Below are 15,234 nucleotides of genomic sequence, written 5' to 3'. Positions count from 1 at the left end.
TTTCCTTCTATTCTGGCCTTGTGCTGTGATCCTATTTTCTTTTGTTGTATTCATTTTCTGCACATTCCCGAGGCACTAGGCAGGCTTGTCACATCCACACCACAATCCAGGTGTAATAACTTGCGAGCTGAACTCCAAAACCACTCAGATTCAGCCTCTGAGCAGCTTAGGGAACCCTGATAAACCCTGATACTGATAACACTGACTGCGACAGCCTGCCACAGTGCATTCCCCACCGCACACAATATAAACCAAACCACACACATGCCTCGTGTACAGTGTTTTTTAAGGACACTGTGTTGACTTGCATTCGTTCCCTGAAGGCTAACGTACTGTACATTTGGCCATAGCTGATACAAGTCCAATCAAAGCACCAAAAATCTGTTTATTGGAAACTGATTCTCAGCTTGTGATGCTTCAAAAATTCCTCTGGGGTTCTGTGTTCTCTGCAAAATTAGCCAGATTAAAATAAATAATGCAAAACTTCATGAAGACAGGTCTGTCACTGACAGATAAACTGTATACAACAGCTTGTAAAATGAATACTGCAGCTGTTCACATACACACATAAAAATATTTCTTTCTGTTATAATTAATGCATGACTTCATTGAATAGTGTGACAAGCTTTTTTGCACAGCTGCCATTGAGTCAATCATGATGGTGGTGGATGAATTTCCTACATAGATTGCAGCTACTTTGCAGCTCCTCTGCTACTGAACAACAAAAGCATTGACTATCTGGACTTGTGTGTGGAAATCCAATTATTACATTATTACAATTTCCTCTGGTGCTGAGACCCAAACCTCACTAACCTAATCCTAATGAATGTACAAATGTACTTTGGTGATCATCAGAGTTTTCCTCTAGTAGGGAATTTGTGGTGTACTGCTTCTAAGTATTGAATGGATTGCCATAAAATCCAGTGCACACACTGATATTCTGCTCATTGTCCAGTACTGCCTGCAAAGCAACGGCATTCCCACCAACCTCTGCTGTGCTGCTTTGTGTTTAGTGCTAATTAGCCAACATTTGCATCCTAACAAGGTAAAAAAGGTGGTGAACATGGGAAACTTTCTTAACATTAGCATATTTATACTGTCATTATGAGCATGTTAGCATGCTAATGTGATTAATTACCACAGCCTAATGGTGCTTCTTATAAGGCTTAAGTTGGTGTAACATCATCACTTACTTTAACATTCTCGGTCTGACATGTCACTTTGCTGTCAAATTTGTTTTATTATCATGCCAATGGAGTTATAATAATTCACTGCCATCTATCATTCATTATAATATCGAATCAATTGACAATGGTTGAGAATAAAATGACATGTAAGATTCCTTTCCAAAGGCATGAAATAGAGAGCTGGCAAACAATACGGAGATGAACGCTGGCAGCCAGATGATTCTTGCATGCAGGATTTATTTGTTAAACCGTCGCTCTGATGTGTTTCCTAAACCTTGACAGAAAACACATTTTCAATCTGCATCAACTTCCAAACTTGATAAGCCCACAGCTTTTGCCATAACTCCCCTAAGTAAAGCACAAGAATCTGTCACTCTGAAGTCACTGCTCTGTCTCATTTGCTCACTTTTACAGAATTTTTTGTCCTACTAAAGAACGAAAATGTGCCCAAGCCCACAAATACAGTATGTGCACGTGTACCATCAACATAAATAAATTATATGCCATTAATCTGTGTTCTTCTAACAAGTATCTGCATCCTATAAAGCTCTGACTCAAAATCAGATGTCATTTTTCAGAACTGATTAATGATTGAACTAATTTATCAACTAAACAAGGAAATTGTTGGTTCACATGTGAATACTGTAGATTGTCCCATGAATGAAGGAGGAGACATCAGTTATCACTTAGCACAGCTGAGGAGATGGTTTCATTCATTTCATGGCAATCCTATTTCAGGCTGGGCGAAGCTGGCCAACTGATTTTGCAATAATAATCTGAAATCTGTAGCCTTTGCTCTTCTAAGTATGCATATATTGTACAGCGATATCTCTGGGTTAATGGAGTCCATCTGAAGCTTTCTCCTGCGATGTAGGAAAAAAAAAACGAGAGAGAATTCCCTGGAGTCTCCTTGATTATCGTGCTGCATTAATGTTGTATAGCAGAGACGGAAGGTCCCAGCTTCAGACTTGGAAATACTGTTCTGCTCGACTCTTAACTAAAACAAAGCTTTTTTCAATCCCTCCCCTCGACGTGCACACACTTCCTTGGCAGCACCCCATCGACAGCACAGTGCAGTTGTACAGTTATCTGAGTGGAGATGCTCCTCATTAAAATTCCCCTACTGTGAGCAAGAGTGTATTCATGAATGAAGAGCTCGACCCGAGCATTATTCCAGACTTCTCACACAAGGTTGTCCAAATGGAGGGGGAAGTGCTGGTGATCACATGTCATCATTCACCTCTTTATACCTGGTGTTTCATTCACTGGTTCAGATTATGAGTAATAGAGAAGAAAAGCTGTGGGGGCGGCTGTGGCTCAGGAGGTAGAGCAGTTGTCCACCTATCAGAAGGTCGGTGGTTCGATTCCTGGCCTCGGAGTCCACATGCCGAAGTATCCTTATACTGAACCCCAAAACCGCCCCCGATGCTGTGCCATCGGTGTGCGAATGTATAACACTCATAATGAGCAGCACCTTAGCTACTGTATGAATGTGTGTGCAAACGGGTGCGGGTGAATGCAGACTTCAGTCGTAAAAGCGCTTTGAATGGTCTTCAGACTAGAAAAGCGCGATACAAATACAGTCCATTTATCAAAATTTAGTTGGAGACACACTCTGTTGTCTGTGCTGAGCTGCTGCAGCCCCAGTGACAATAATACTTCATACTAGCATACAAACAGGCATATGACAGAATCAACAAATCATCCATGACCAGCTGACCTCGTCAAAGAACACTTAAAGGATCTCTTGAACCCAACTAATGCATCCTTGTTGGAGGAGGCACAGCAAGCAGACTCATGTCAGTGATGCGTAGGTCGCTGAAATGCTAAAACGCATTACAGTGTGGGTAAATAAGATCCTGGAGGCTCGAGATGCTGTTGGGCTGTCTTGGCTGACAAGCTTTTCCAGCATCATGAAGAGGACGAGTGTGCCTGCGGACCGGCAAAGTGACACAGCGATCCCCTTTTTTATAAAAAAAGTGATAAAAGGGACATTGATCAGACTTCCTGGAAAGCTTCAAGAACGACAGAGTGTCTTCAATCCCGGTTGTGCAACGGGGGATCAGCTCTTTACTCTTGAGATGATACACACTGGAGGGCTTATGGGAGTTTGCATGTGCATTATGTGTTTTATGGACCATCTACTTGGGGAATCTTGTCGGGGCTACTGTGGGATTACAGGGTGTGGGGGTTGCTGCTCTGAGCCATGTGATCCTCGTAGGCATTCTGAGCAGAAAGTCAAGCACACTTTCTGGAGCTAATGATTATTAGATTCTCTCATGAGTTCTGAGATAAGGTTGGGCTACTGTTACTTTGTGTTGCAAATGGAGAAAAACTCTTCAAATTTTGATGAAGTGAACGAAATCTCCGTTCAACCAAAAGAGTCCTGTATCTGATGGATCTCACTCTCCGCCTGTACAGCGGGGCTGCCAGGCTGATCAGATACAGGCGAGTGCAATCTGGTCCACTCTCAGATTAGAGCAGAACTAATCACTGTTGACACAAAATGAAAAATTCTAATTAAATTAATGCTATCTGGTGAAACTTTGCCTCCAGGCGACATACAGGAAACATCAAATACGTAGCGATGTCACTGAATATCAGTCACTGACTGATTATTCCACAGTACCATCTAAACATAGCACCTTGCATTTACTGTAATTTATATTTTACATTTATTTATATTAAAACTCTTTCACTAAATAGATAGATCCCTCCTTGAGTACTTGTACAGTATATCCGCCATTCACACATTTTCTCTGTTGCTCAGTCCTGCCTGTTGGTTTGTGCCTTCATGGCTGTGTTATGTATCAGTGTTAAAATATAATAACTGCAGTTTGCATATTGATTGACAGCGATTTCTGTACAGGCTTGCATGGGCTTAATCCACCCCTGTCGTGCTTTTAGTTGAAAAAAAAAAAAAAGGTTGTAAAGGTGCCACCTTTATTTTATGAATGGATCTATGTTGTCTTTGGTCGCTGATGTAATGGTTTGAAATGTTTCAGAGCCAGTTTTAAATAAAAAATGAATGCCTTTCAACCACAAACCTGCAAGGGCTGGATTTTCAACCAAGTATACTGGGCAACTTTGTGTTGTGGGTGTTGATCATTTCTTGATTTCTAAGATAATGTTAGCTATTGTTGCACATTGTCGCTGCTGTACAGGAGCAGAAGAGAGGCGCTTTACTTAGAAATCAGTCCACAGGCTGTTTTAGGCAAACCGGGGAAAGTCATTTTAAGTATTACGTTACAATCCATTCACACACTGGCAATGCGAGGTGATACATGTAAATTGGAAGTATTCCAGCACAAAAAAAATTGTACACATTGCACAGAAAGTGGGAAGATGGTAGGATAATAACACCCTGGAAGGTAATGTTTAACTCTTGTAGCAGGTTTAACCTGGTCATGACAGCTAACACACAGACTGAATCGACAGCAAAGGCCGTGATGTATTCAATCCTATTGAACTGCAGCCTTTTGTATTGATTGACAGTTCTCGGCTGCAGCTTGCCAACCCAAACCAATGTCTCTGAATGGTAATTAATACGCTGACTCATAGCATTAATTAACACTATACATTAACAGCGAATCATCACAGCTCAACATATTATCACCATAGATACAGTTGGGAAAGCACAAATGTGCTTTGGAAGAGTGCATTTAAATGGTGTAAAAGAAAGAGTAAGCTGTGCTATTTTGGAATAACGACCACGCGTGTTGAGTTTAGTTTAATATTTTGGGGGAATTATCATTTCTTGAATGTAAACAAAAATCATTGCCATGATTGACTTCACCCTATTTGCATTTCTTGTGCATACAGTGAACAAAGTAGCCTCCACTGTGTCATTCATTTTTGCAGCAGGCTCTCAAAGGGCCAGCACATTATGGTTAATTCATCTTTAACTGGGTGCTCAGGTAGGCGCTTCATGCATTCTTAATATGTCAAACATTAGTCTTTCATTCATTTTCATTCACTCATCAGAGTATCAGCTTAAGGTCTGTTTGTGTTTTGTGCTCATTAAGCACTTTGCAGGTCTCTGGAGGGCTTCAGAGTTCAAATAGGTTATTGTTCAATTTCAGCCAAATGAGCCATTCTGACTAAACAAACTGCTTGCGCATCACACTGTTATGGGATTAGGGATCAATCAAAGAAATGCACTCACGGGTCCCATCGAAACGAGTGGCGATGGTATCCAGGAAGGTGTTTTGTGGGGCGATCAGACCCCGCATCACCGGCATCCGAGAGCGGGTCGAACCGCGTCTCTCCCGTCGCTCCGAGCCATGGCTCTCGGTGGACACGAAGCCCGGCAGGAACCTGGACGTGGTCCCCGGCGCTCCTCCCAACCCTTGGAGGAGGGCGCCGAGCCGAGACACCCGGGACTCCACGGTCCAAAACTGAGCAGCGACCACCGTGCAGGTGATCCCGGATGAGGAGAGGGGATGGAAGCTGGAGGAGAGAGGACGGAGGGATGGAGGGACCGCGGCAAGGATGGTCACATTTACGCACGGGTGTACTGCAATGCAATCCCTCTCTCCTCCTCCCCTTCCCTCGACATTTCTCTGTTCCTTTCTTGCACAAACGCCTTTCTCTCTCTCTCTCTCTTTCGATTCGCTATTTCCTTTCCCCCCCTGTTTCCTCTGCCAGCCTCCCTGCCTCTTTGAAATTCTACCAGCCTCGCTTCACCTCTGAACCTTTGATGTTCTAATGAATGCCTGTTTCAAGCGGGTCAGTGAAAGTGTTATGTTGTATTTTTTGGGGATTTTACTTCATATCTCCAGCACTTTCTGTCATGTTTCACACTTCAAGCTGCAGAATGAATATTTAAGTCAGGATGGGCAGAATATCCAAACATCTCTTTGTGGAAATATATATGTGGAAATATACTTAATACAGTGATGAAGATCATATTTTGAATTCCTACAGCACTATAGTAGAATTCACACTAATGTTATGCAAGGCTGACAGTGTGAACTGGAGAAAATGATTAAATATCTCACTGGGAGCTTTCTATGTGGAATTTGAATGTATCCTCTGCTGTTTCCTCTGGTGGCTCCAGTTTCCTCCCACAATCCATGCAGATGCATGTTAGATTAATTGGCAACTTTGAGTGTTACAGCCTCCAAGACCAATCCAGTGCACCGATGTGAGCTGGGAAGGCGTGCATGGGTGGATGGAGAGGCTTTAATAGAAGTAATGCACACCTGCCAACCAATAGATATTTGGTGTCTAATTGTTCCTGTGTGTGGCATCTTGCACAGATATGTATTGCTGGATTAACTTTAACAGCCCTCTTTCATATCGGTTTGATTGATTTTGGACTGTTTTTTGTTGTTGTTGTTGTTTTTTGGTTGAATGTATCAATGTGTCAAAACAGAGAATTTAATATTATACTTAAACAAATTTGGACACTAAATAAAAGCTGTGACATATTTTGGATCTGGCATTATCTTTCGTAAAAGTCCATATTAAAGGTCTTCATACTGCAGGTGTGCCACCCTAATCTCACACAGTCAGACTTCTGACTCTCCAAGCTTTCAGGAGTCATTCAGGCACAAAAATTGGTTCACAAAAAAAAAAAAAACACTCAGCTGAGCTGCTGACCGTATTTGTCTCCGCACTGAAAATCTTTTTCTGAAGATTGATATTTTGCGTTCAGCTGCACCATCGCTGCCTCAGGACTCCCAACGGCTTTGTTATTCCCAGACCTCAGGGAAATGCAGTCGTTTATCCTCCACTGCGTGCACATCACAACTGTAGTCAATATTTACTTTGCATATCGAGACTTACAACACAATCATCTTATAAATGTGATGCATGGTTATAGATGAAGCTGCTCAAAAACATGTAAAGTCAGAGGACTTTGCTTCACATCACCCATTGAAATGCTGCTCTCACAGTAATCTGACAAGAGCCATTCATGCCTTTGAGTGCTTCTTACTTTTGAAGCTTTAAGTACATTTTGCTGATAATACTTGTGTACTTTTACACAAATAGAATTCTCATATATAGTATTACACATTGTACTTTCTATACATAGGTATTTATACTTTTACCTATTAAGATACTTATCTTACTTCTTCCACAATTATTAAGAGGTTTTCTTTTCAGAAAACATGACATTAACCATCACTGTCTCCAAAATTGTGGTTGATAGCTTCTTGTTTATTTTTTAGTAAGTAAGCCACAACACAAAGCAGTTGAGAACACTAATTTCAAGCTGGTGTAACAGCTTATGGTTGCTTCGAGCAAAGCAGGCTCAATGTAGGCAGGGCTGAAAGCTCAGAGCCAGTGTCTGCAGATACACCTAAGATAAATTAAGCTGTTCACTCCCGCTGGTACCACCACAAGGGAAGTGGTGAGCTTCTCTCCAAACCATTGCAGCAGAACAGTGTCAGTCAAATGGTGGGATGCAGGGTGGAGGCATGAGGAATGTGGTGGTGGTAGTGATGATGGTGCAGTGGCATGGGGGAAATAACTGGTTGCCAGTTCTAATGAAAATAGATTACTGCACTTTGGTCATGATGTGAAAAGAATAAACCACTGGCCACACTGCAATGTTGTGCTGCTCCTGGTTTCTCACACTGGTGATATTAGTAAGGAAACAGTGCCCTCTACAGGACATGAGTCTCAAATGAAGCCGTTCTGGCTGTGTTCACTGGGAAGCTGCTGACTTTAAAGGCCTTAAGTGATTTATCATCCACTGGTTTTCTTACTTAGAGTCATTTGGAAATTTAGGCATTAATTGCACTATGCACCATCCCTGTTAAATAAACATAGATACAAACTATTTGTAATTGTGATACAAGCGTCTACAATAATGGCAACAGGCTGAATAACAGTAGTAGTAGTAGTACCAGTGAGAGTAATATTCTATATGGGGCATTATAAAATCTGCAGTATCGGTTAAATAAGCTTCTGAAATCAATACAGCAAAGCCAGTGTCAGTGGCAATATTGGAAAAAAATAGGCCCACTCAATAAACATACATTTGCTGTATAGCTAGCATGAATACAAATGTATTTTAAGCTTCTGGTTTGTGTCCTCCTGTTTCATTCAGTCTGATGTTTTCATTCCATCCATCCTCTTGTTGTTGCTCTTAATTTGAAAGTATGCTTTTGTGACACTGCTGTCATGTTGATGTATTCATTTAGAAACCAAGACAAGTGCAAATGCACGGCGGTGCTTCATCAACATTAACAGTGTGGCAAAATGAGCCCAGTGGATTTTCACATGATTCCCATGAGGTGTCAGTAATATGTGAAATACTAACATTATCTGGGTTACCATTTAGGATGCACGTCCAGTAGTCTGCAAGTACGTGATTGAGCATCAGGCAAATGGATGGAGAGTCCCATCAAAGACAATATTCAATGAGCAAATCAAAATGTGAACTGTGATGAAAAGCATGTATGATCAAGGCACACAACACAGCATATGTGGAATTTGAAGTAAACTTGGTTAAGACATCAGTGCTTTGCTTTTAGTGGATGTCTGAACCCACATTTGGCATAAAGTGTTGTAAAATCATCATGGTTGGAGTGGTCGGTGATGAGAACATCGATGTTAGCGCATTGGCATTCGGATGTTAGCATTTAGCTCAAAGCACTGCTGCCTGAGTACAGCATCACAGAGCTGCTATTCACTCATACACTGAAGATATTTTACATTTAAGTTGTTCAGGGCCTTGTCCTTTACACCTGTATACCTGTGTTATCTGGTTTATGTTAAAGGGTTTCATTTGACCAGGTTTTGAGAAAGCCGTCTTAAAACACTCAAGCATTTCATTTCGATTAAAGCAGCTGCCAAGAAACCTGTTCACTGTGAGGTTTGTGGATTGTCCACAGTTTTGGGGGATATTACCCAGTAATATGTACCAAACCTTTACTTCATTTTTGGTGTTTTTCATGGATTGGATGAACTGACCCTTTAATAATCATTCTGCAGCTCATGTATATCACCAGCAGGTGTCAGTGCAGGACTATTCACAGCTTCAGCATCTTCAGAGTGATGTAATGCAGTGAAGTCACAATGAAGATTAGCATCTTTTCACCATGCCTTGACAGTTGTTCATACAAGAGCTACAGTTTGCTCTGATATTGTTTCTCTGTAAGTTTTCTGACTAAGCAATTTCAATGCCATTGCTCTGTTCATCATAACAGAAAAGATAGAACGAATGAAACAATTAATTGATTACAGACACTTGGAAACAGTGTGGTGTTTAGTAATAAATCAGATCAGGAATGAAATGGAACAAAAATGATATTGTAAAAAATCTGTAAAAGAAAAATCACTCTGGCTGGAGGAGGTGTGAGGGTTAAAAGAGAAACAGGCTTAAAGTGCAAAATGCCACTTCAGGCACTCATTTGTGCTCATTGCCATCAGACTTCACTACAGCAGTGGTGACCATCATCACACTGACCAGCCTGTTGTCCTTGTTTTCTCCATTTATCTGTATTTATTCTGTCCTTGTGCTGTACAACACTGTGCAACACACAAATTTTCCCTCAGAGAGATCAATAAAGGCTGTCTTATCTTAGAAACATGCATTTCTGCACACAGAAATACATTCCTGCTTTGTATTGACTGACATGAATAAAAGGAGTAAACATGACAAACATTTTCACAAAATAGTTAAAATATTTTGGCCTTGTTTTAGCAACAACTACTCCTACTAATGATAATAATAACAATAACAAACAAACTTCTGTTTACAGCATTTTAAAAACAATGTCACAAAGTGATTGTAAAGGAATCAAATACCCAACAATAATAACAAATAAATGATGGAAATCAAACAGAAAACATGAATTTTACAGTAATTTTATCGGAAGACGTGATTTTATGTCAATCGCTCAACTCGGCCAAAACTTCCATATTTCCGGCAGCTTTGAACGCGTCGTCATGCAGCTCGTGAGGCTGCTGCGTCTCCAGGCTGAAGAACATGACGCTCTCCGGGCTGCTGTTCATCAACATGTCCGCTGTTCTCTGTCCTCAATGAAACGTCCCGGCAGCCTCACGCGCGCTGTCACACCAAGCTGCATTCAATCGGAAACCAGCTGAACCTGGCCGGGCGCGCGCCACCGGCTTAGCATCTGGCGCTCGTCTCCGCCTCTCTCATCCTTCCGAGCGCGCGCGCCCGTTGCGGATGCGTGTGACGGGACGGTCTCGCGCTCCCCGCTGTCCCTGCTCCCCGTCTTTCTCCCTCGCTGAAGATATCACTTCCATTCGCCACAATGGGGAGATTTAACGCGTAGCAGCCTCTGCTCCATTTTATCCTTATTTCAAGCGTCGAGTTTGGGTTTTTTCCCCGTAAAAATGGCGACGGGGGCAGGCTGGCAGCCTCCGTACAACACCTCGACTAGCAACACCAAATACACCCCCTCTCCAACGTCCACTATGTTTTACGACGGGAGTTTGACGCTGGAATACACTCAAGACCTGCATTTGAAGATGAGTAAGAAGATAGCACAACTGACCAAGGTGTGTTGGTGTGAATGGATGACGTAGGATGTAGTGGAGCAGGTTGGGATGTTGTGCTGGTGTGGGATGGGCTGTCACTTGTAAACATGCTGATGAGGAAGGATGTGGTGCTATTTTACGGTGTTTTATCCACTGAGTTTGGTGCAGGTGAGGGGGGCTTGATGCTAATGTTAGCTGTGTTGGTGTGACTGGAGCAGGTTTGATGATATTTGACTGCCCTGCATCCTCGCAGGATTCACAGGTCACCATGAAATACTCAGGCAAGGTTTGCCTCTGTTGCTAAAATGTGGTGGTAGTTACTCATCTGTCCTTTTCAGCAAGTGGAATCTATGCAAACTTATCCAGAAGAGTCAGCCTTCCCCTGTGCAGGCTCCTACTACTCCTACTCTCTGCAGACTGGTACTGTACTCTGCCTGTAAGACAGCTGTGACCACACACTATTTCATGAGCGATTACACTGAGAGCTCTCTAGGTGCCCAGAGGAATGTGCTCCTCTAAATAAACCCTCTGCCACACAGTTTAACCTGTGCATGTTTTCTTACCATCGCAGGGCTGCCATTGCCACCGAAGGGCTTAGGGAAGTTATGTAATCTTGGAGGGATGCAGGGGTTTGCCAGAGCTGCTTCTTTGTACTCCACCTGAAACCAATGAAGGATGCAGGGATGCTGTGTTGTTCTGTAGTGGAGCATTTAAGGTGGCAGCTACGTTTGCGGCATCCCCAGGCTTTTGTCTTTGCACAAGGGTGGATAAAACGTAAATAAAGCAGTTTGTACGATCATGCTGTACAAGGGGAGACGAAAGCAGAGAGTAAGAGGATGGAAGATTTTACATAACAGGCATGGTGATAGTATCCAAGTACAGATTTAGAGTCTGTGTATAGTAGGATAATCTGTACAAATACACACAACATTGCAAATAGATTGAAAATATCCAGGATTATAATGCAGCAAATTCAGTGGTTGATTAAAATTATTTGCGGTGGTGGAGACGGGCAGGACAATGGGGGCAGAATTAAGGTCCACAGAAGGTGTTTTGACCCATCAAGGTGAACTGGGACTGTCCTGTGTGGAGCTCCTGCCCATCAAATCAAAGAAATGCAGGTTAGGTGAAGTCCAAATTGAGTGTGTGGGTGTTTGTCTGTGTGTGGGTGCCAGCCCGGTGACGGACAAACTGTCCAGGGTGTTTCTCGCCCAGTGCATGCTGGGAAATGCTTCAGTCCCCCGCTGCACACATGAGCCTGAACAGAATAAGCAGGTATAGAAGCTGCAAGGATGAAAACAAACGATTCACCCATCACTAAAATTACAAAGACAGCGTTCTGCTGCTAGCCAGAATAGACTGACTTGTTACTCCACAGACTTACAAGTCAGACTTATGGATCTTTCAATATATGATCAGCTCTGAGAATCTGTTTGTATCTGTCATCTGCATGCAGCTCAGTCTATTCAGGCGCTCTCAGCAATTACAATGAGTGTAAACATGACCCCCGAGGTCAGAGGCAGAGACAGGGAAAGATGCCTGTTTCCTGAATGTGAATGTGAATTTTCTGCAGCTGGGGTGACAGTGGTTTAACTTTTTCACCTTGCTCGCCATGTGGCCATGGCAAAAGAAAGAAATCCCTGGTGTAGATTTGTCAAGTTTGAAGAATTTGAGTGTATTTTACTGCATCTCTGCTGCTGTCTTCTCAAGCCTCCCTAAAAGCTGAGAGCACTCTGTGTGGTGTCTCCAGATATCTTTGCTTTTTAAAAATTGAGAGCAGGTTTATCCCTCGGTGTTTTGCTTGTGTGGGGCATCTGCAGGCTGCCGCTATCTGCTTACTAGTTATTACTCTACTGTTATTACTCTATTTGGGCCATGTGTTACTCTACTGTGGAAACATTTTCATTTCAGATGAGTGAATCAGACATCAGGTAATTGCTCCTTGTGTGTCTCACATGTTTCTGTCTTTGTACTTCGTTGTGGTCCTTCTTGCGAAAACTAAATCCATGTTGTCTGTGAAGCTGTTGTGCATTTCGTTAATTCTGCTTCCAGTATTGTGTTTACGCTGAAGTGTGCGAGCACTTCTTGTAGCTTTGCAGACACTGCGTTGTTTCCTTCGCTAATAGTCATACAGCAGTGCTTTGAGGACGAGCAGGTAGAAAGTAGAGAAAGTGGGACGTTTGTTGTCTGAGAACATGTGAGAACCTTCCCTTTTTTGGACATTTTTCAAAGGAACCACACAGAAGGACATCCCACATTACCTTGTAACATCAGCAAAGAGACGCATAAATAACCTCAACCCTCCAAAATTAAAATGGATGGAGGCCAGAAGCTCCTATTTAAAGTTTTGCTGAAACGAATAAGAAAAACAGCACGTCTGATGTTCTGACGCGGCAGAGACTTTAATCTGTGGATTCATTTTCTGTCACGTGGCTTCATTTTTCATTGCAAACAATAGGACACAGCCAGCATTAGGTCATGCTGCTGCCATTATCTATTACTCAGGTTATTCTGTCAAATAATCGATTGGTCATTTCGTCCATAAAACTTTCAGCTTGTTTTTCAGTCCAAACCCAAATTGATTAATTAACACACAGTTTACAACCAACTGAACCAAAATAGTTTAACCTTTGAAAGGCACCTATAAATAAAATGCTTTATTGATCTTCTTATTATTATTTGGCAGACTGATATAAATCCCTGGAGATCTCCTGTTTGTTTGATTTTGCTGGGCAAGGCTGGCTGTATTTCAAAGCTTTTATTTCTCTCTCGCCTGCAGCCAATCAAGATACCTGATGAGGAATATGTGGCCCAGGACGAGACAATTATTATCATGGTCGTCCAGTAAATTGGCTGCTCTGTTTCTGATTGAGAGATTGATTACATGTTGTCACAACTGGTGTGAACAGGACAACAGAAATGGGATCCAAATGCAGAGGCTGGAGGCAGAGCTGGTGCAGATCAATAATTTATTCATCAAAAGTAAGAGTTAAGGCTTACAGGCTTGTGAGCGGGCAAGAATCAACACCAAGGAGGCAGCTCAAACAGGGAAACAAATCCAAAGAGGTAAGATAGACTGGTGATGAACAGGCAGCAGATCAAAATCCAGGTGGATCCAGAACAGGTAATGGGAAAATCTAAAGAAATGCATCAGATGGAACTCAGCAGCGTGAGGCACATGGCAAGCAGTTAGAGACTGGGTGGAGGAGGCCAGGTTCCTGCAGGGTAGATGAGCGAATTGGCAACATTTCCCTGTGTGTAATTGGACGTGACAGTCAGGTGATGGGGAAAGGAGGAAAGTCCGAGGTCATCTGATGGAGAATGGCTTAGATTGTGTCTGATGAAGTAGGAATGGAAGCTGGAGGGAGGCACAGAGAGGCAGGCTGTGACACGTGATCTGAAGAGTGGCCAGTGGCTGCAAAGGTTTAAAGAAGACATCATGGATTTGCCTTTCAGACCATTGCATCATCTGGAGGAGTTAGTACAGTGCCACACTGAGTCCACAGCAAGACAAGCTTCAGTGGCTTTAATCATCATTTCAGCTAATTAAGTGCAACTGTTGCCTGTTGAAGACGAGCAGATCAGACAGAAGACAAGAAAATGCTGATTTTGGAGCAGATTTCAAGAAGGCATTATGTAGGTGAGGGTCATATGGCAGAGGGAGACAGCTGTCAGTAGGCTAATTTCTGGTAACCTTGCCAGATTGTCCACTTGAACTGTCAGTGAAGAAGCACAAAACGCGGCTGAAAAATTAGAAAAACTCTGTGCAGCAAATGAAAATGTGGTGACACGTCAGTCAGCCTGCTGTGTTTCTTCAGTCTTTCATCTCTGTGATCATAAGAGAAATAAGCTAAGTAAAGATTTGTAGCAAGCCAACAATCCTCCAGAACATGACAGCATGACACATTTACCAACATTTATGCAAGCATGGGAAATAGTGAATCAAATTTTGAAACCACGTTTAGGGATAGAATCTTCTTTAAAGTCTTGATTAGACAATACATTACAATACGATAAGGTACATTTGAGAAACTTGATCCAGTTTCTCTTTACATTGCTAACTGGATCGAAATATCTTTGCTGTGCCATGACTTGGCTTGTACCCTGCTGTTTTCCGCATCCCACAGAAAACACTGTATTTTCTCTATCAGACGGAGTCAGCGTGCCCTTGTTCCTGCCTGCTGTGGTTGTGACTGAGGTTGTGATGTGGCGTAGCGATGCTACAAAGCCGAGTGTCATCGGAGCATCGCAGCAGCAGGACAGCGAACGCAGAGACAGATGCAAAGTGCCTTTACACCAAGACTGGGAGGACAAAGTAAATGCTGTGTGCTTCAGCTAATTGGCAACAGAGACCGTGGTGCCACTTCATGATGGTGAAGGAAAGCAGAGAGGAAGACCTTCAGAAGTCCTTTAATTCGTGAAAATGACGGGTTTTGTTAAAGCCAAATGCTGCAGTTGTCCTACTCCAGACATTATTGACCTTTATTGTGTCGCTCAGTCAATAGCGATCGACTGTACAAAATGTCCTTTAGCCTCAGCTGGTACCCTCCTGGGTAACCACCCATTCTTCATCGAGCAGCTTTAT

General features: G+C 42.5%; 2 protein-coding genes across 3 annotated transcripts in view; one reads left to right on the top strand and one right to left on the bottom strand.

The window, feature by feature from the left end:
- Positions 1 to 5,704, bottom strand: part of LOC143315915 (voltage-gated delayed rectifier potassium channel KCNH8-like) — a 29,614-nt gene extending 23,910 nt beyond the window's left edge. Inside the window, exon 1 of one of the 2 annotated variants that reach the window (XM_076723479.1) lies at positions 5,353 to 5,704. In XM_076723479.1, coding sequence (XP_076579594.1) covers positions 5,353 to 5,428 — 76 coding nt within the window. In that variant the 5' untranslated portion in view covers positions 5,429 to 5,704. The remainder of the gene's footprint in view (positions 1 to 5,352) is intronic. The other variant, XM_076723478.1, reaches the window with a different exon arrangement.
- A 4,384-nt stretch (positions 5,705 to 10,088) lies between these two features.
- LOC143315799 (protein FAM184A-like) overlaps positions 10,089 to 15,234 on the top strand; it is a 38,759-nt gene continuing 33,613 nt past the window's right edge. The window contains exon 1 of the mRNA XM_076723228.1: positions 10,089 to 10,670. Coding sequence (XP_076579343.1) covers positions 10,506 to 10,670 — 165 coding nt within the window. The 5' untranslated portion in view covers positions 10,089 to 10,505. The remainder of the gene's footprint in view (positions 10,671 to 15,234) is intronic.

Source organism: Chaetodon auriga, chromosome 23, assembly GCF_051107435.1.
Source record: "Chaetodon auriga isolate fChaAug3 chromosome 23, fChaAug3.hap1, whole genome shotgun sequence".
Lineage (NCBI taxonomy): Eukaryota > Metazoa > Chordata > Actinopteri > Chaetodontiformes > Chaetodontidae > Chaetodon > Chaetodon auriga.
The sequence above is the reverse complement of the archived record's forward strand: the minus strand, read 5'-3'. Positions and strand labels throughout refer to the sequence as shown.